Here is a 23,087-nt window from a genome sequence, read left to right on the forward strand (position 1 = left end):
GGTATTAAACCCGGTTGTTAGCGTTATAGGCCTTCAGACTTACTGCTGTGCCACTGGAAGGGCACCGCAAAAGAGTCAGATATTACTACAGTAACCAAACTGACACCCACTTCGCACAGAGAATTAGATATTTTCAATGTGATCAAGCTGACTCTCACATCCTACAGTGATCAAGCTGGCACCCACATCCTACAGTGATCAAACTGGCATTCACATCCTATAGTGATCAAGATGGCACCCATAACATACAGTGATCAAGCTGACAACCACTTGTTATTAATAGTTAAATGTTTCTTCGTTTAACAAGGTGACGCCTGTACATCATAAAATTAAATATTACCACAGTAACTAAACTGGCACGTTTGTTTATTTGGCACTCACCACGGGTATCGAAACCCGGACTATAGAATTGTAGGTCCGCAAACATACCGCTGTGCCACTTGGGGGCAAACTGGCACGTGTGTCTTACAGAAAATAAATAGTATCACAATAACCAGATCGACACCTTCTCTCATGCATTATTAAACCAGAGCGACACCCTCTCTCGTACATTATTAAACACTATCACAGAAACTGGAGTAACTTCCAGTCTCGCACTCTATTTATTACTGACATATATATATAAAATAGCACTCTCATTCCATAACAAGTAGAATATTACCAGAAGTTAAAACAACTTTATTTCTATGTTCATTCTACTTCAAAAGTTTTGTAAGTAAATAAATAAGAATTATTTAAAACATTTACTCAACTGATAAAATGTGTTTTAGTCTTTCAAAATATTACTTTTGCGATGTAAATGATACTGCATTTTCTTAGTAAATAGTCAATAATTTGCAAGTAATGAAGTCATACAAGAAATGAATAAAAACCCTATAACCCAAGCGCTTTTGAATGGTTAACCTTTCTTCTTCAGGGGCAAACTGGGAATAGTACTTTAATAGTAACGTGTTAAATACCAAAAACTGTATTTTTAAATCTGTTTGTTTTCACTCTCCCTATATGCAAATTATTCACCAATTTGTCCCCTCCCCCCATCCTGACTGTTAACATCCTCGGACTGTAAGTCTGATGATTCATGGTTCGCGTCTCGGCGCCTCAGAAGCTCATTCCAAATTTTTGGGTAATTGATGCACTAAACAGTCCAACTATTTGGTCTGATAATAGTATGTGTTTGTGTGCGTTTTTTTTTGTTGTTGTTGTTTTTATTGCAAAGCTACATCGGGCTATTTGCTGTGTCTACCGAGGAGAATCGAACTCCTGATTTTAGCGTTGTAAATTCGAAGACTTACTGCTGTCCCACCGGGAGACTGTTAATAATAGTAGCCGAAAAGTCTGCGATAGGCATTGTTGTCAAATTGTTTTCTTCTTTATGTATAAATGCTGCCATCTGTTGAGAAACTCGTAAATGCTGCTGGATTGGAAAGTTTTCTTTCTGATTGGTGGAAAACGGATTCTCAAAAGTGGTAATCAGGTTCGAGTGACGGTCATAGCAGTAAGTATGCGAGATTTAAAGATATTTCGATGTTTTCATAATAATTCAATATACAAAGCAACTAGCATGCAAAAATACGCGCTACCCGCGGGAACGAGAGGAATGACATTTAGTTTTTACACTATGTCCCCCCCAATAGTTTTCAACAAAGAATGATCTCTTTTTTTTTGTCTTTCCTTTCTGTGTTCCATTTATTTAGTTTCCTAAAACATTTATCTTAGTGTAATCTCACTATTTCAATAGCGTTATAACTGTCTTTTTTTTTCTTTGTTCACTCTCAAGATGATTGCTGTAGAATGTTGACCGAAATGTATTTTTAATAAAAAGTATTTAATATGAATGACGCGGGTGGTCTCACTCATTTGTAAAATGCTATAACTCCAGAGGCGTAGCGCAGAATTTCTGGGCCTCCTTGCGAATTTTCCCATCGAGCCTCCTTCATATCTGATTTATTATAGCGCTATGGGCCCCTATTTAGGGTTTTTGGATTTGCGGGGGGCGGTTACAAATCATTATTCTATGAATGGTGTTTTACGTTATCTTTATCTCACTATGATAAACCTATATTTATGTTACTAATTTATTATTTTGAATTATTCAGCAGCCAAGCTACTGAGAATAATAAAAATCAATACGAATCCCAGTTCTATTCTGTTCACCTGGGGAATTACACCCCTCATCAGTGACCCCGAACAAAAGTAAATCAAAAAACAAGGCCAGACTTTATTATTGTGGTAAACTCTATACTATGTTACGGCGTTTTTGTTGTCTTTTACTCGCTACAATAAACATATATTCATATTGATTCTTAAGAATAAGAAACCGAGATAATGGCATCAGCAACAACAGCCGTATTTGGCAAGGTCTATTCACCGCCCATACACTTGACCTTTATCTATATACTGTCACTTCCTGACAGCATTTCCGTCACATTTAATCCTTGCGTCTTTTGTCTTTGTACAATATATAAACCTTGTATTTCTTAGCACTGATCATACCTGAAGAAGACAGACCAATCTTCTATCGAAACATGTAGCGTGTTCCACCATTAATAAAATTATCCCTTGTGCTTATAAATCGTTGTTTGCCTACCTATTATTATTTACTAGCGTATAGCCCGTCAGAATTGACGGGGCAAGTACTACCACCCCACCACATAATATAACATAACCTCACATTTCATAGCTAACTGAAATAAATTGAATAAATTTTGCGAAATCAAAATTGACCAACAAAGAGGCAGAAAAATGCAGTCGAGGCAGTCAAATGTCAGTAAATTCCTTTGTGAGCCAATCAAAATTAAGATCATTCATGAAATGAATTCGTGGCGTATTCATAGAATAATTACTGGTAAAAAATCAGTTAGATTAACAGCTTCTAATATATAGAAAAGCCACTGCGTTTTGTTAACACTAAGTTCCAGCAATAGTTTTTTATGTCATATTGCTTAGCAACCCAAGTACAACCTAATATTGTTGTTAGTCTATGTATTAAAAGTATAAAATGTATAGACAACAAAACTAGAAACATATTTGTCGATTTCTTAATTTAGAGTCTCCTTTGATTAATAACGTTTATTTTTATGAAAAATGTTGATGATATAACAGAAAATAGTTTAATTCAGAAACAATTTAAGTTTAAAATTAAATTGATATTTTTACTTTCATGATAAATTTTATGCACTTGGCTCCAGGCTTGGTGATTCCACATTACATCTTTACTTTAGGCTTATTACACCAACACTCACTACACTTATAAGGTTTCATGGCACACACACACACATTCCTCATGGTCCCCTTGCACCTCCGTCTCTAAAATCGTAATGGGCAGACAGTAATCAAACTATTCTATCTGGATAAATGCATTTTGGCTTTTATGACTCTTCCTATTTAGAGAAATCAAGAGAAATCAAACGTGACGTGACACACACTGCCTTTTTATATTTGTTAAATGCTTCTATTCTTGGCTGATATATTCTTGGCCTGGGTTATTGATGTTGGGTAGAATTCCCCAAAACAGATTAATTTCAGCGTCAAGTGGTGAATCAAATCATAGAGTGGGCTTTATATTTAGTTGTATTAATTAATAACTGTTATGTCATATTTTTCTTATTTGTATCTTGCTTTCTCTGAGCGCTCTTTTGTTCGTATTGTTTGGTAGAACGTTTATTTTGTGATTTTTTTCATCCTGTGTAATGAATTTGTTTTAATTTATTTTCATATTGACGTTGTTTAGATTGAGTTTATATTGGAAAGCATGCATAGCTTGTTGTGTTAGATATGTATTGCGCAACTCCCACCTATTCCCCAAAGTTGTAGAAGATTCTCGAGAGTAAGAATCAACAATATATGTGTGTATATAAATGCTTTAACCAGTATTGTTACGTAAGAATGAAGTTTCTAGAAAACGTTCCCACGCTATAAATATAACTAACGCCACGCGCTAGAGAGTGTATATTATTAGTTCGCTATAATCAGCATACTATGAACTCCGAAAGCTATAATTGTGATTTTTAGAACGCTTATCTATCGGAAAACTTAAGATATTCGACCAGGAATATTTATAAATTTCGAACATTACAAATCGTTTAACTTCAGTGGATTCTCATCGGACACTAGTATTTTTTACGAAAATATTACCAACTTCAACGGTGGAAAACAGCGTGTGTGGCCAAGGAGACAAAGCTAGCTAGCTTCCCGGCGGATCGTACTTACATCAACTCGCTCATCGTAAACCTTCGATAAGATATCAAGGAAGTCCCAGACTAGAAAGAAAACTTTATAATGTTTATAAGTTTGTGAAACTTTTGTTTATGAATCATTGTTTGTAATAACTATTTGTAATAATTGTTATTGTATATTATACTGTTGTGTGTATATTAAAATGTATTTGTGTTAAAAAAGAAAACTGTGTATCAATCTTGTTGGCAAATATCGTAAACTGACTATATATCAACTTTTATTCAACTACTAAATATATCGGCTTTAATGTAATTATTAAATTTAAAGTATCAGTTAACTCAATTTCAGACCATTTGAAATTCTAATACGTAACATGACAAATAGATATACCATGTAACCTTATGCTATTTAGTGTAGTAAATCAATTGATATTCAGAATTTGCGCTGGTCAACCAAAAGGCACAATAAAGTAGCCCTATTACAATCTGGGATGCGTGAAGGACACCTGATAGACAATGCCCAAACGGATCTATATTTGAAGTTGCTTTGCACTGATGTTGGTGGTTTATTACTTCAAAAGCTAAATAATATTATTACTAACAGAGCAGAGGTTATAATTATTCCAAAAAATGGCTTATATTCCAAATTATATATTGTTGAGACTGAAGGCAGGGTCAGTGCGTGTTGGGAAAATCACCGTAGTCATGGCAGCATTGTTGAACATGTATTTTGACATCTTAAGGACATGGACTAGGTCCTTTTATAAATCCACTTATCAGACTTAAGACCTACCCTAAGTTGATGCATGCGTTAACTAATGAAATCACTTTTTTTTTATCTCTGAACCCCAAACGGATACATAGTAACAAATGTGTTTTTTTTAAATCTAGTATACTTAATTTTCATCAACATTTTATGTTTTTTAAATCTTTATTTGATTTTACAACTTCTTGCAGCTTGGTATGGCCTGATAGTAAAATCACTCAACTTTATATCTAAGGTTCGTCATTCCTCAGCGAACATTCTCGCCATTTCAGCTGTGATGGCCTTATAATGTGTTGGTAAAGAGTAACCCTAGAGTTGGCGGTGGGTGTTGTTGACTAGCTAACTTCCCTCTAATCTATTACTTCAAAACTAAGGACGATTAATGCCGATTGTCCTCAATTAGCTTTACACGAAATTCTTGTTTGTTGGTTTTGAATTTCGCACAGAGCTACTCCAGGTTTATTATTTCTTAATAAAAACAAGTTTGTATCCCGAAGTTAGCATTCTAGTCTCATAACTTAATAAAACTTAAATTTTCTGCGTTCAGTGTTAGCATTAGAACAGTGAAAAACCCATAGAACAAATACATTTCAATAAGTTTGAATTTCCAACAAACCTGCTCTTAGACTATCTACAGTTCGTTTGAAAAAGTTTAATTAAACCCTTGACCGTGCCCAAGGTACATTGGGGCCAGTGTTTTCGAACTCCGGTTTCAATGGCACAAGCCGATGAGGATAGTGACTCATTCCGGTTTCAATGGCACAAGCCGATGAGGATAGTGACTCATTCCGGTTTCAATGGCACAAGCCGATGAGGATAGTGACTCATTCCTCTTGGACGGGATGCCAGTCCATTGCTGGTACCCATCATGCAGCTCGGTTGTGTGGAACAAGTGGGTAAGGTGCATCGCTCAAGAAAACAACAGTGTGACGCGGGCTAACACATGGGCTACTCTAATCAAATAGTGTGATTTAAATGTCACCCTCATGACGCACAAAGAGGTTTTCGTCTTGTTGGTAACAGGTCACTTACCACCAAATGTCAGATCTAAAGTCCGTTACGAAATACCCAACCTCTACGCTAATCAGTATTCAGGCTACACAAATATAAATATGCAAGTCATAATTTAACTGCTTTGTGTAATGTATTTGTAGAACGAATGTATTCTTAATTTCACTAATGAATTCACAGACAATATGCACTTCAAGATTTATGAATATATTATGAGTTTATTATACATATACTTTTCTTAATATGAACAATTTTATTTATCTGAAAATCAGATTCGCTCATAAAGATAGCTAACGCTAATGAGAATATTTTAGTACTGTACACAATATTAGTTGTATTATTACAGAGTCACTTACACAATTACATCTTCGAGATTGTTACAAAACTGCTAGAAATGTTTAAATATTACTTAGTAATAAAATATAAACTTCATTTATTTAAACAAACCTTCTTCCACTAAAATTTAATTTTCCGCTCCTGGTGCAGCTTTCCATTATCAGAATGTGTTCTTATCGTATTTACTAAAGATTTTGTTACGTTACAAAGTTTTTCTTTCTGACGAATAGATGTTGTTTTTAAACATTCAACTTAATTCAAATATAATATTGTGGTGGATAAATAGCCAGATTGTTTGAATAAACTGCACGATTAAACATAAGTCAGCTTTATTTGCTGTAAAGTTCTGGAAACTTCGTAAGAAAAATTATTTGATAATAATTACCTATTTACGTTAGAAAAACATTATCCTTACATAGAAACCTATCTCGTTTAAATCTTATAACTTTAAAGAAAATTAATAAAACGTGACAATTACGTTTTTTACTTGCACGATAATTTACTTGTAAAGTTAAAAACTTTAAAACCCTACATGTTTCGGTAAAAATAATTCTACCATCTGCAGGAGAATAAACCACAAAGTTTCTTATAAACCTAATGCACGTGTATAATTAGCATGTTTTTACAGTGGCGCCAGTTACAACAACGATTTTCAAAATATACTTCCATTTTGTTTTTAACTACTTATAAGAATTCTTTTAGGTTTAGTTTATCGTTTTCCGTTACTTGTTTAAGTATTTTTACAATATCCCAGTCAATAACATGTGTAGAATTCGCCACATATTTTGCCAAAGCCATTCGCCCGTTTTTAATTTATCCACCACATTTTGATGTTCTTTTATTCTAAATTTTAAGTTTATATTTGTCTGTCCAATATAACTTAGACCCCAAGTATATAAAATTATATATATATACCACATTTATCCCTTATTTCTTTCATTATAGCTGAGTTAATAGCCCTTGCAAACAACCCAAACCTTACACTATTTAAAGGTAAACCATTCATTCCAAAATGTTCCCTTCTCCAATTGAACCGATCCCTCAAGTCCAACCAGCCAATCTGTTCATCCTTACATGTTAACCTAAGCCTAACATTTAGCCAAGAGACCTACTCATAATTTCATCCCCGCAATAAATTCTCGGCAATATCCCTGACACAATTAAGTTCTTTTTCTATATATGCCTTTCCTAACCCCTTGTGCTTATTAATAAACTCCTCCGACCTACCTTTCCCTATATCATTAGCCCCTATGTGCACAACAAAAATTGCATCATTGCTAGCCCCTTTATTATATATATCTCCTGCTCTGTCAGTTATATCCTCCACCTGTGTCCCTGGGTAAGCATAATCTAATTATTTTCTCCCTGTTTACCCCACAGATTACCCTATCAACATGCCTTGTCAAGGAATCACCTGTAACTATAACCTCCTTAAGTTTATCATTCACATCTTCTCTGACCCTTTTGTTTTCATTCCCTCATCTACACAAGCCAAGGGCCGAAATCTGTTGCTCAATAGAGCAGGTTCATTACAAATAAATCCAGCACTACTTTTAGCCTTAATGGTGCTCTTTCTAACTTCCTGAAAAATCATTGTTAACTGATGTATCGCCCCCCCCCCCAGTGACACAGCGGAATGTCTACGGACTTACGACGCTAAAAAAAAACGGGTTTCGATACCCGTGGTGGGCAGAGCACAGATAGCCCATGGTGTAGCTATGTGCTTAACTTCAAACAAACAAACTGATGTATCCCTTCACGGGTGCCCACAGGAATGGTCAAGAGGGAGCATTTGCCCCTCTTATATTTTATAAAAAATTGCACTTATAATGATGTAAATTTAACATTGTAGCTAAAACAAATATTTTTCGTAATTTTTATTTAAACTGTGAATTTGTTTTGAACTGAAGCAAACATAACACATATTATTTTAGTCTGTTGACTTTCACTGTGAAAGCTGATCACACGTTTTGCCCTCCTAGAAAATGTTTCTGAGTGCGTCCATGTATCCCTTGTAATTTGTAAAAACATGACAGAAGGATTTTAAAAGAAGCTGAAGCCCCACAGTTTACACTTTTATCTACTGCCAAGGGCGGATACAGGCACATCGCCCTGAGTGCCCCCCCCCCCCCGTTTTCAAAATCAAATCAAAATAACAGCAAAAATTGGATCTTAGAGCAGGGAAGAATGTAGTGAAATTTCATATTAAATTCAAAAAATTAAAAAGCAATAATAACAACACCTAGCAAACATTATAACAAATCTAAATAACATATTTAACCCCTACCAGGGAAGTTCCGAAAATTCCTCGTTTATGTTCAGAATCATCGCGCCTCCCCGTTTTCAAAGTCCTGGATCCACCACTGATTGCATCTACTTAGGATAGTCTCCAACTTCTCCAACCTAGAAACTATTGCACATCTTCACTACTAATAATGGTTGGAGACGGCTTGAATAAGTAATGAAGGAAAACTTTAATATAAGTTTAACATAACAGCAAATGTACAACGTTTCGACAAGGTTTTATAATACATGCTATAAATCACAACGATTCACAATCTCGATAACTTCGCTCTCTACGAGTGCAAAACACACACTAGCTCGAAACAGAATCGTAAATTACCCGAAACTCACCGTGTCTGTTGTTCGCTTAACTATACATTCAATCCCGCTGGATTTTCTCGCCAGGCTTATATACTAACAAAGAGGCTTCTCCAAAATTCGTGGGGTTTCCCAATATTTCGAGAAATTCAGTCACGCATGCACGAGAAGTGTCACGTAACTTCCGCTGTCTTAATAATATTTAAAACAAAGTTGTAGCTGACTACATTAAAAAATGTTTAGTTGTTGTTTAATTTAGTATAATATCTCTTACTTTTATAGTATTGTTTTGAAACATTATACCTATTTCAAAATTCTGTACATTTCAAAATTGTGTTTGCCTCTAATTTTTACACGAATTCATATTTTTCTGTAAATAAATACCTTAAAGGCGTGAGAACTCCAAGTAGTTAAAATACGTAGAGCTGCATGTAATGTGAATAGAAGAGTTTTGATATAACACTAGTCATTGGCATTAGTTCACGCAAAGCTATATGAGTGCAAAATGTGGGTTTTTTATGGCATAACTTAAATTCCCTACTTTTATTCCAATTGAATTTCTGCTACATGATACTTAGTATTGGTTTAGCGTGATAAATATGACGTCAGCCACTTAAGGAATAGGTTTGTCAATGTATCAAAGTATAAAAAAGTCTTTAGTGTCGGAATTTTGATTTGTTTCTTTTGAAACATTATTGTTGAGAACATTGTAACAAGTACTGAGGTTAAAGCTTAAGTTCACTTTTAATAGCTGAAATTCAGTTTGTCCTCAATTATATCCCCGATTGCTAAGCGGCAAGTCTAAGGGCTTCTCTAACAAACAATCGGGTTTCGATATGGGCAGAGCAGGAAATAAAACCTCAACCAGTTTTAATGTAACGACGGTAGATAAGCTGTGTGTCAAATATGGCTAAAATATAAAAACATATAATGAGTGACAAATTTATATTCTGTTTCTGTCAGCATTTGTTCAAACAAATATAAAAATAATATGCTATAGTTATACTGGGTAAAGTATCCATGTCAGTACAACTTCAAACAAACTGAATACCACTGTTTACTTACAATATCTGAACATCACAAGTTTAAATATGAAATTAAATTACATTAAATATGGAATATGAAATTAATTAAACTGCATTTATATGTAAAACAAAACTGATGTCAATTAAAAATTAATAATTTGTCGTGTTTCCGTTGAACAGTAAAACAACTGCTAGACGGACCCAATACCTACCAAAAAGTAAGACATTTTGAAGTGGTACTTATCATGCTGCTCCTATGAACTTTGCATGGCCCCATGTTTAGGTACTTAGTGGTTTTAAATTTCATCGACAACCATGCTTGTTCTTTCAGCCGTGGAGGAGTTCTAATATGATTGTAAATTCCGCTATTCGCTTATATTAGCCGAAGAGTTGGCGATGTATGATGTTGACTAGCTGCCTTCCCTCTAGAGTCTAGACTATCAATTGTAAATTAGGAACGGATAGCTCATGTAGACCTCAAGTGGCTTTGTGCAAAATTCAACAAACAAACACTTAACTTTGCATTTCTTTATCATACGTCTGTACTTTGGCACTACATAGTTTATATAGTAAATAACCTTCATTCAAGTAACCGTTTGTATTTCAACAAACATGTTATTAGTACTAGTCTTTACCCCCTCCCACAAACCCCTCGACCTACATATGTAGACATTCTGTAATCAGAAATAGACTTTATTCTCCAACAACAGATGTCTTCGTAAATATCATCTACACTGTACTGAAGTATAAATAGCAGACGATGAAAAGTTTGTTTGTGATCTATCTTAAAATGAAAGAAAACGTCTTAACAGAAACTTGGCTGAACCATACTTTTGCTACAACACTTCTTTCAGCTGCTTGTATTTTCTTGTTCATTCGTTGGTTCTTAACACGACCCAGGAACTTTCCACCAGGTCCTTTCAGTCTTCCCATCGTCGGATATCTTCCTTTCCTTAGCAAAAAACCTTTTCTGGATTTAACAAAACTCAGTAAGAAATATGGCAACGTGTTCAGGTATTAGTGCGTTATAAACTGTGAATCTTAACAATTGGTAACGATAATATTTTGATTATTAAGGTGTTGTTTTGTAGGAGTATATTTATTAATCACTATAAAAAGTCTTTACTAGCTCAAAATGCATTGGAACTAGATATAATAAAGGAAACATGCGATGAGAAAATGTGAATCCGAAATATTTTATGTTTAGAAACTTTGTGTTTTCTACTATTATTTACTTATTTCATGTGATTAAATGTTTTATCATTGTTAAGCTTACTTCATGAAATTTTCAGGCCTACTTTTGATAAATCAGTTTTTGACATATGTACAATGAATAAAACAATTGTAAAGTTAATAATGACTCATAATTTTGTCCACGATAAATTTATACAAATATTAATACAAATGTATAGAAATCATACATCTATTTGTTTGTAAGTGTACGTAAAGTTAATGTTAAAAACAATTTTATTTTTTAAATATTCAATTTAAATATACGAGAAAAGAGACTGTACGAAAGAAAGTGTATAATATCTTTATGGTTTGTACGTTATTCAGAAGTTTAGTCTAGTGATAAAGAGGCTGAAATTTTCAAAACTTAAATGAAATAATAAAAACTTTGTACCATGTATACCTTTGTATGTGAATTTTAAACGTATTCCTCAGTAGTTTTTTTAAAGGTTAAAAACGTTTGCTTCATAACATCGATTTTTGTTTCTGTTTTAATGTTACCGATCAGTATATTTATGTATATGTTTATGTATATTTCTACCAGATATATAATGGACTATAGACTATAATGAATATCATGGGAGGAAGAAAAACAGAATCTTTGTGTTGTACAGTATGATTACTTGTATTAACACGATAAAAACTATTGCTTAACACATATATATATATATACATGGGAGGAAGAAAAACAGAATCTTTGTGTTTTACAGTATGATTACGTGTATTAACAGGATAAAAACTATTGCTTAACATATATATATACATGTTTAGTGCTTTGCACGTTAGACTATAAAACTCTGTCACCTTGATAACTTAGACTGTTATTAATGGTGTTGCCCAATTTTTATACCAAATCATTCAGAGAGTCTGGCCCATTGTGTGGCATATGTTCGATAGTGGATCTAGCATAGCAGAATCTATTGTGTTAATACGTTTATTATTTTTGTTTTCAGCTTCCGTGTAGGAAGTAAAAATGTCGTCGTTCTATCTGATTTTCTGGCTGTCAAGGAAGCTATGAACAGTGACGTTTTTCTAGACCGTCCACCAGATGTTCAGTTTCAAGGACAGTCAGACAATATAAGTAAGGAATAACTGAAACGGTAAACGTGTTTTGGTACCTTTAAAACCGTAAGAAAATTTATGATATAAAGTATCTTATATAGCTTATAATCATTTTTCTAACACAGTTACGAGATTGTTTGAAAAATTTTTGTAATGTTCTTTGGAGTTATTGATAAAAATATAATTATACAAAAAACTTTGATGTTATGTAAAAACCGGTTCTTCATATATCGTGTTGCTTCTAACGACTAAAACCAAATATTGGGTTTTTCAAAGACAAGTCCTGTTTAGCTTACGAATAGCTTTTTGCAATAGTATTAAAGAATTAACAAGATACTTTCGTACACAAATTAACAGACGTTTGTGTGTTGTGTAATAGTTTATTCCAATATCTTTCCAGGTTTGGCATCAGTAAATGGAAGTTGGTGGACGGAACAACGACGATTTTCAGTTCATATTTTACGTAACCTTGGTTATGGTAAAACAAAAATGGAAGACCACATCAAGGTTAGTAATTTTGTTCATGTAAGCTCCTTAAAGTTATTTGACAGAAAGTTATATCTTTAAATAGTTATTTCCAAAAGTACACAAGGAATATGATAAAATCGTTGCTTCGTATAAATTGATAAATCTAAAAGCTAAATTAGAAAAAAAAAACTATTTATAATAACACAGATAATTAATAATAAAATGATAAACAACTGAAAATTAGGAATCCAATAATTATAATCATTAACCACAGTAGGAAAAAGACCCATTGGAAGTTGAATGAGTATAAACACAAATACGGTTACTCAACGGTGGATAAACACAAATACGGTTACTCAACGGTGGATAAACACAAATAGCCCATTATGAAGTTTTGTACTCAGTAACAAATACGTCTAATATTTACCTTAATTTTCATGTCCAATTGTAAAATGTTACGTAGTACAATTTCGAATGGTCTGAAACCGAGCTAAATGATAGTTTCAATTCAGTAGTTAAATAAATGCTGATATATCTCCAATTTATGACATTTGCCAACAAGATTGATACATACAGTTTTCTTTTTGAATACAAATATGTTTTAATATACAAATAACAATACAATTTACAATATCGGTTATTACAAACAGCTACTATAAACAATGATTTATATTAAAAGTTCCACAAACTTACAAGCAATACAAAATCTTCTTTCTAGTCCGGAACGTCTTTGATGTCTTATCGAGTGTTCACGATGAGCAAGTTAATTTCGAGATGATGTAGGTACAATTCACTTAATAGAGAGCTAGCTAGCTCTGTGTTCTTCACTGATCACGCGCCGATTTTACCTACCGGTGACGTTAGATAATATTTTCGTAAAAGTACTATGTGAATACACTGTAGTTGAATGATTTGTAATGTTCAAAATTTATGAACGTTCCTGGTCAATATATCTGATGTTCCCGATTAATAATCGTTAATCACAGTTATAGCTTACGAACTTTATAGCACACCAATAATAGATACAGTTTTTTGGTGTGTCGCGTTAGTTATATTTGTGGAGAGTTTCTCGAAATATCAGTTTTACGTAACAATACTAACGCTAACACTAACGTTTACGTACACATATATATTGTTGATTCTTACACTCGAGAATCTTCTACAGTTTTAGAGAATAGGCGGAAGTTTCGCAATACATATTTAACACTATAAGTTATATACATTTCTAGATATAAATTTAATTTAAACAAAGATCGATATTAAAATAAATATATAATAATAAATCCGTCACAAAAGGCATACCACCAGGATTACTTAGTCACGTCAATTTTGAAATTATCAAATTTTAGTTAGTTCTTGAAAACGATCGATTGTTGTTGTTGTTGTTTTAACCCAGTTAGCTTTTGGTACACAACAATATATATTTGCTCATAACTTATGAGCCTTTGCTATGTCTTAGTGTTGTGTTCTATTACACAAAAGGAATGTGATGAAAAAAATATCCAGATACGTCGGGCCCAGCATGACCAGGTGGTTAGGGCACTCAAGTCGCAATCTGCGGGTTCAAATCCCCGTCACACCAAACATGCTCGCCCTTTTAGCCGTGGGGGCGTTATAATGTGACGGTCAATCCCATTATTCCTTGGTAAAAGAGTAGCCCACGAGTTTGCAGTGGGTGGTGATGACTAGCTGCCTTCCCTCTAGTCTTACACTGCTATATTAGGGACAGCTAGCGCAATTCAAAATTCAAAACAAACAAACAATATGCGTTATGCTATAGATGATTAAGCTGCAAATATTAACTGTAAAATATCAAAGTGTAATGTACAACAATATTTTCTAGATTAAATGTCGTTCTTGAGTAAGTGTTTTATTAAAATCTACCTTTATTACTTCTTGATGTATAGGATGAAATCAACATTATTTTAGCTCATCTGGCATCTCTGGATGGAACTGTTTGTGATGTTCGAGAAGTCCTAGTTCCAAGCATGTCTAACATCATTTCTGCATTTGTTTTTGGACGGAGATTCGACTATAACGACCCAAAAAGAAAATATCTAGATGAAAGACTCAACGAATTTGTAGAGTACATCCAATGGTTTAACATGAAAACCTTCTTTCCCTGGATGAAACCATTTCTGTCCATTTTAAAATCTGGACAATTTAGAAAATTTGAAGAAACGACAGATAAATTATTGTCGTTCATTCGGTAAGCAACTTATGTATTCAATTTAGGCAATTGTTATTAAGTAAAATATGCTCTGCATCACATATTAAAGCACTTTGTCGTTTAGTTCGTGATATACTGGAAATTTACCATATTTGAGAAGTTTACTTCCAGACTATTTGTTAACGATAAATTTCTGTATAAAAGCAGTGCTGTGTATGTTTTCAGAACAAATGTACTTTTTGGATGACTTTATAGTTTTAAGGAATTAGACTGATGCACAGTCTTTTGGAGTAGATTCATCTATAACCATTACTTTAAACTACAATTTACTCACCTAAACTGCTGCTTTTGTTTCTTTGTTGTTCTCTAGATATAAAAACTCCCCTGCCCTTAGGATATATTGCTGTACATATGAAGTTTCACATGGAGGTGAACTGCATCAGTGTCTATTACTGGTAGAACATTTGGTATATAGAGGTTACAGCTTCCCCTATGTTTAATAAAAATTACCAGTTACGTTGATAGCACAACTTGCTATTGTTAAATTATGTAAGAAACATCAGATTTAAATAGTCTCTGCAAGATTTCAAGTAATTTGGTTGGTGGGAAATCATCTTGAGGGATAAAAGCCTGTTAGCCAATTTAGAAGTTAAGTGGAAGGTAACCACCAAGCGTCCCAACAAAAAGGTGCACACCGTGTTTTGTCTTTGATTTCAATAAAGTTTGTTTAATTTTGTATTAAATGTTGTGCACTGTCTGTATTTTTTAGTATGAACTTTGCCATGCTCATCTACTCCCTCTGGCAAGATTATTATTGGTTGTTCTGTAGTTTTAGAACAGAAATATAAAGATTTGACAGTATTTATAATAACTTCTTTCTTTGAAGTGTTTTAAATTGAAAATTATTTCAGTAAAGAAGCTAATAACCACAAAAAGAGTTTGGACGAAAATCATGTCCGTGATTACATTGACTCCTTTTTGATTGAAATGAGGGACCGGCAGAAAAAAAATAACATCTCGTCTTTCTTAGGCAAGTTCAGTGTTTTTAAACCAGAAGAGTTTATATGAGTATAAGCATATTGTTTTAGGTGTTCTAGCACAGGTTTATTATAAACATGAGTATTTAAAAATACTGTTATCTTGTTTAGTTTCACACATTGTCGCTAAGAACATTGTTATGTAAATTAGAAGGCTGTTGTTGATACAAACGTGCACTTGTAATGAACGTATTTTTCAGATAATTTTTGTATAATTTCAGGACAACATAGACTAATCCTCAAATGTATAGATTTTTATAAAACACGTTTCATATGTACCTTGTCTAGTATGTAACATGCTAGTTAATATAGTAGAAGTAAACATCTGTCCATCTTTCAAGCAAGTCTTTTATTTTATATGACACCAATACGTGCTCTAAGATTTATCAAAAAAACAGATATTTTGCGTTTATGTCATGAATCACTTTTTAAATTAAATTCAACTTATCGTGATATAGTTATCAATCTGTTTAGTACTTCTATGTTTAAAACTATACATTACTGTTTGTTATAAATTTTTATGATCACAGTTTCAAAATATCGTTACAAAGCTGTATTTCCTATACAATTAAATAACTGTTGGCAAGTAAGCTTGTTAGAAAACTAGTTGAGAAAGTTATGGCTTTGTGAAGCCTTCAGATTCCAAGTAACTTGTCCAGGTCTTGATAAATTAAGATACCTAATAATGATAATGAAACTTGCTCAGATATGTCTTCCCTCGTACTTGAAAATAGAATCAATGTTATATTCGGAGTGTTTAACTGTCTATACCGATTTCACCTGTTTTTATTAGCTTGTTAATTTATATGCTTATCATGTTTCATTTGATACATTACTTCTATATTGAAAAAAACGATACACATGTGGCTAAATAAATGTAATCATTTTTGAGTATAATATATATGAATGGTCTATAATGTTTTATTTGGTGGTTTACACAGCGATAAGACAGATGATGATAGGAATGGTGATGTATAACAATTATTTGTTTTTAAACGTTCATAGAAAGTACATATAACAACCAGAATCTTCTTCAAGTAGACTGGCTGATAGAATAAAGGATCACAGTTTAATAAGATAAGCAGAAGTTTTGGAAATTATTAAACATATATTAGATTGTAGTGACATTCCAGTAAATGTTGAGAATTTTCAAATTGTTAGGACTGATGAAATTGGCCTTTTTTTTTTGGACTATTAGAAAAAAGTAATTCTTATAATCTTTAATCATCTTAAGATTAACAACTATGTACAAATATTTGTATACCAAGAAAACAACCCTATAATACCATTGCTGTTAAACAAAACAAGTATCGGTAAAGTAACTAAAGAAAAGAACCTGAACTATTATTTTATAAAAACTAAAATACTTACTATCTTAACAGACCGAGAGGATTTATGGTCTGCCATCTTTGACATTCATAAAGAACAGCTTGAGTGTAAGGAAGGTGTACATGATCATCCCAGGATGGTAACCTTTCTCTACCAATAAAACTGTCAATCTCGTTTTGCACTCGTTTCTGAACATCCGGGTATGCAGCCATAGTTAGAAGACACCATTCTATTGCGGTCCGTACTGGAATGCTGCCTCCAAGAAACCAAACTTCAACATTTCCATACAACATGTTATCTGAAACACATTGACGAGTGTCACATGTCAGTATGCATACTGGATATACGTATGTTGTCTGCGAACTTATCTTATCAAAAATGTTTAATTCTACAGTTTGGGTCCCAAAAATAATATATTCAGGAATACGTCGTAAAGAATGAATTAATATCATTTTATTTACGTGTTTGTTGTTCTAGGCCAAACAATAAAATGATTACATCCTGGTTTAAGTATTAGGTATTGTTGGTATCTCCATCTCGATGTCTGTGTGAGTTATTAATTAGTTTATTAGTTATTTATTAGTGAGACACTTAATTCGATGGTATCGGCAAACATTACAACGTTATTAGTTAGTAGCTTAAGTTGTGTAGATTTTAATCGGTTACAATATCATTTCTTAGTATCTTTAATAAGTTTGATCTGGATGGGTTACAGTGATATAAGCTTTATATTTGAGGGGAATATAACATTGATTAAAGTAGTACCGTCTTGACTGAGGAAATGTTCTGGAAAGAATTCACTGGGATTCTTCCAGTATTTGGGATCGTTGTGAACAGCCCAGATGTTGTTCATGACAATTGTTCCTTTAGGAATGTTGTATCCTTGAACAGTTGTGTCTTCCCTCGTACTTGAAAATAGATGATAGTGTGTTTGCACTTGAAATCATGGGTTAAAGAATGTGAAAAATAGCTCAGTCAATAAGTGTTAGAACATTAAAGCCAGTTTCTTCTATATTTAAATAAGGAAATCGTTTTTCATGAGTGTAATTGATGTTCATCATTCAATATATGCTACGAAACAAATACTCCATCATAGTTATGTTTACTTTTAAACAAGTTTATTTAAGATTTGTTTATAAACAGATAATAAAGTTCATTATCTCACACAGAAGTACTTTCAGACAACAATAACATAGAAAACCTGTGTGGATATAGTTGTTATTCAGATTTCAGAAAGTACATTAAATAACATACAGATGTTCAAAAACATCACAAAACAGTAATGAAAAATTAGACTAATACTGATAGAAAAAACAAACACATTATGATACAAATGTCCTCCCCAGATATTTGTAAGAATTGTTATATTGACAAAGGTCTTAGAAGAAAAGTGCACCGATATAATAAATACACAATACTGTATAAAGCAGTAAGTAAAATATTCGGCTAATCTTACCGATAGAAAATGGAATGAAATATTCTGGTTTCACTTATTATATTATATTTATGTAATACTTCTGTGGATTGTTTAGTTTATATTATATTTATGTAATACTTTTGTGGATTGTTTAGTTTATATTATATTTATGTAATACTTTTGTGGATTGTTTAGTTTATATTATATTTATGTAATACTTTTGTGGATTGTTTAGTTTATATTATATTTATGTAATACTTTTGTGGATTGTTTAGTTTATATTATACTCCCAATAGAAATTATGACAAGTAATAATCTATACATTAAAAGTTTCATTACTCCATTTGTAAGCTTATAAAATTATTAAAATTTTATGACATAATGTAAAATTTCCACTTATAATTTCGTTTGCACTGTTGAAAGTATGTTTACAGTAATTCGTCTGGAAAAGGTTTTAACTTTTTCAACTTAACGAGACAAAAAGATAAAGTTACAAAACTTGGCGTCCCAACTCAGTTCGAAAATCCCATCGAAATTTGGCTTCTCACCGGCAGGTAGAGCGACGGTAAAGCGTTGTAGTATGGATACAAAATATAGAAACATTTCAACTGTGGTAAACTTCTCACCGGGACAAGAGCGTTTACCTTTATAAAAAAAAATCAAAGAACATTAGTAACGTTTTGTGCAGAAAAGACACATAATAAAACATTATGACAAAAAGAACTAAGGTTTAAACGTTCTACGCTCAAATCATTAAATCCTTTTAAATTAATTGGCTTGTTTATTTCACTATTTTCTAGCAAAGCTACATAAGAGCTATCAAGGCTAGCATTTCATATCTTTAGACAAGAGGTAAGGCAGCTAGTCAGCAGGAACAACTGACTGTAGTAGCATTCTTCCCTCTGTTCTATCATTTTAGAATTAGGGAAAGCTATACATATATAGCCCTTTATGTAGATTAGAACGAGAATATTGAATCAGAGAGACAAGAACCTTTGTCAAGAAATTGCATACGTTTATTTTTGAGTTACACTATTCAGTGTGCTGCAGTTGAAAGAACTTAAAATACTATCGAAACTAGGGTAAAATGTATCTTTATTGAGCTATATTCAGGCAAGTCCGATTTGTATTTTTACTACAGGATATGTAAGGTATATTATTATATACAAAATACTGGAGTAGCTTTATCTTTGTGATATTATATTTTGTCAGTTGAAGTCAGAGTTAATAACATGATGCTAGTCAGAATTGAAGGAACGGCGTGGCTCAAAGGCTTCGCGCTTTGGTCACGTCATCGGCTGCCCCTCGATATGCTGTTGTGTACCTTTAACAAGACTCCATTTTACCACACTTGTTTCCGTCTACCCAGCTGTGTGATGGGTAACCAGCTGTTATCTTGGGGTTGACCTTCGATGGACTGGCATCAGGTCCAGAAAGACGGTGTTACTATTGTCATCTCTTTGTGTCACATGAAACCGGAGATCAAAACCACCGTCCATATGTACCTTGAAGGCACGGTAAGGATTTAACTTTAGCTGACTTGGACTTCAATAAACAATAAATAAAAAACAAGAGATTTTGGTGACTTTATATTATATTTATGTAATACTTCTGTGGATTGTTTACTTTATATTATATTTATGTAATACTTCTGTGGATTGTTTACTTTATACTTTATATCATATTTATGTAATACTTCTGTGGATTGTTTTTTATGTAATACTTCTGTGGATTGTTTGTAATATAAACTAAACAATCCACAAAAGTATTACATAAATATAATATAAACTGAACAATCCACAGAAGTATTACATAAATGTAATATAAACTAAACAATCCACAAAAGTATTACATAAATATAATATAAACTGAACAATCCACAGAAGTATTACCTAAATATAAGTATTGCAGATTTCAACTTAAATATAATACGCCATCATTTCACAAACAAAAGAAATCACATTTTCGGAAATTCACAAAGTAGGTTTAAGATTCAGGTCATTTCTATATTTTGTACTATTACCAATAAAGTAAACCACTTTAAAACATGATTTATAATAATCATTTAATATTACTTGTAGTAGTTCGAACTAACATAAACGCTGATTTATTACTATTGCTTATATGTATATAATAATTTGTACTTTTATAGAAGCAGTATGAAATATATTCTGTACTTTTGCACAAGGTTATGTGACTGTAATTCTTATTTTTTTTCAGTCTGTTACGGGTCACAGAAGATGGAAATACTCCATTCATTCCAAATTACTTGTAAGTTTTACCAAATTATAATTTATAACTTTAGAAGTACTCGTGATAGGCATAGCACAGATATCACATTGTTTAGCTTTGTGCTTAACAAACAAACTGAGTATTATATATGTGTGAATCATCTAAAAGTTTTTAATTAACAGCGTCATCTCAGATTATAATAAATTGTTGGAAGAGCAAATAACAACTTATGTGTTTCCTACTTTCTATAAAATAAACATTACATAAGCTACAAACATCTTGAGATTAAAAACTAAATATAAATTATATACGCTTTTATAGAATTAAACAAAAATTATAAATTATCCTTTTCAAGTTTTTCTCTGGTAAGTATTTCAATGCAAAAGATCATTTGTATCTTAAAATGTGTTTGTGTTTCCCCCTTTTAAAACTAAGGTGTTAACTAATATATATAGAATCTTTATTCAAAAAAAATTGTTGAAATATAAAGCTCCTCAATTCGCACAGATTGTTCTTCGAATTTAGCATTCTAAGTCCTGAGCCACTAGGGGCAATATTCGAACAAATACATTTTCCAGTGATAAATACAGAAATTACATTAAAAACAGAATATATGGCATAACTGAACTTTCTCTAACGATACAAAATCATAAAATATTATTTATATATATAATGAGCATGTTAATGATGTAGGTAACAGGATTTTGAGTTACGTAACTATAACCGTGGTCTCAATGTGATCAAGACAATCCTTCAATCTCTTGTGCGGCGGACACATATTCAGAGTTAACATGTAAGAAAATTAATCTGTGAGAATAAGTGATTCTAATATGTTTATTATTAATTATACAACTGTTTATATTCAGCTTTGTTTATTAATACAATAACCCTAGTTCAAAAACAGCTGGAATGAAGCTCAAAACTCTTGGTATACACTGCTTACTAACAGTTAAACAATACTCAGCCATTTCCCACAGTAACGATCATGATGGACAATAAACTAATCAATTGAGAGTGTTAACATTAATATATAGTGGCGTTACGTTTAGTGACAACACTAATAAGGTGTGTGAATCATCATATCAGCGAGAAATACAACCAACTTATATACTGACTTATAACGAATTTGTTAATATATATTTATTTTAATATCGACGTTGTTTAGATTAAGTTTATATTTAAAAACATACATAGCCTATACAGTTAAATATGTGTTGCGAAACTCCCGCCTATTCTCCAAAGTTGAAGATTCTCGAGAGTAATTCTCGTAAACACTTAAATGTAGTTCAGTATTGTTACGTAAAACTGAAATTTCTAGAACGCCTCCACACCTATAAATATAACCAACCGAACCAAAGTAGAGTATCTATTATTAGTTCGCTATAATCAGTGTGCTATAAAACTTCGGAAGCTATAACTGTGATTGTTATAACGCAGATATTTGACTAGGAACATTTACAAAGTTCAAAGATTATAACTCATTTAACTTCAGTGGATTAACATCGGATATAAGTATTTTTACGAAAACATTACCTAACGTCACCGGTAGGAAAATTGGCGTGTGATCAGTGAAGGACAAAGCTAGTTAGATTCCCGTTAAGTGAATCGTACTTATATCAACTCGCTCATCGTGAACCCTCCATAATATATTAAGGAAGTTCCAAACTAAAAAGAAGACTTTATATTGTTTGTAAGTTTGTGAAACTTTTGTTTATAAATAATTGTTTATAATAACTATTTGTAGTAACTGTTACTGTAAAGTGTATTGTTGTGTGCATATTAAAACGTATTTGTGTTAAAATAGAAAACTGTGTATCAATCTTGCTGGTAAATATCAACTGACTATATATATATATATTTAAATCCTAAATCCGAAGTACAATTTAACTACTAAATTTAAATTATCAGTTAACTCAATTTCAGACCATTTGAAATCCTAATAATATTTTTGTCTTACCCACCATCATGCCCCAATTTGAACAAAAAACGCATTTTCTGATTAGATCAATTTAAGAAGAAATGTTTCTCGATGGAGATCACTATAAATCACCTTGAAGTGATAATTCATTTTATCCATGACTATTGTATAGCTTAAAGTAAACACTTGTACAGATTCTTAACAGCACGACCTGACAAACTGTTACCTATAAAACACTTGAAATACATTTGTCTAGGAGATACTAGATGTTGTCATTTCAAGCCAGATATGATCAATAATAAACTATTAT

At 32.4% G+C, this 23,087-nt stretch overlaps 1 protein-coding gene across 1 annotated transcript; it reads left to right on the forward strand.

Moving 5' to 3' along the window:
• Window positions 1-10,704: 10,704 nt before the first annotated feature.
• Window positions 10,705-15,912, forward strand: LOC106463166 (cytochrome P450 2C28-like). The gene is made up of 5 exons (XM_013923168.2): window positions 10,705-10,928; window positions 12,098-12,225; window positions 12,607-12,713; window positions 14,582-14,883; window positions 15,756-15,912. Exons 1-5 carry the CDS (start codon window positions 10,705-10,707, stop codon window positions 15,910-15,912), a joined length of 918 nt encoding a protein of 305 aa, XP_013778622.2.
• Window positions 15,913-23,087: the final 7,175 nt, after the last annotated feature.

The sequence above is a fragment of the Limulus polyphemus genome, unplaced genomic scaffold (assembly GCF_000517525.1).
Source record: "Limulus polyphemus unplaced genomic scaffold, Limulus_polyphemus-2.1.2 Scaffold1341, whole genome shotgun sequence".
In the NCBI taxonomy this organism is placed as follows: Eukaryota; Metazoa; Arthropoda; class Merostomata; order Xiphosura; family Limulidae; genus Limulus; species Limulus polyphemus.

Excerpts from the sequence above, each read along its gene's own strand:
- LOC106463166 (XM_013923168.2), top strand. The coding sequence starts at position 10,705 with ATGAAAGAAAACGTCTTAACAGAAACTTGGCTGAACCATACTTTTGCT. Across the intron at positions 12,226-12,606 it reads AGGACAGTCAGACAATATAA|GTTTGGCATCAGTAAATGGA; the intron begins GTAAGGAATAAC and ends ATATCTTTCCAG. Across the intron at positions 14,884-15,755 it reads AAATTATTGTCGTTCATTCG|TAAAGAAGCTAATAACCACA; the intron begins GTAAGCAACTTA and ends AAATTATTTCAG.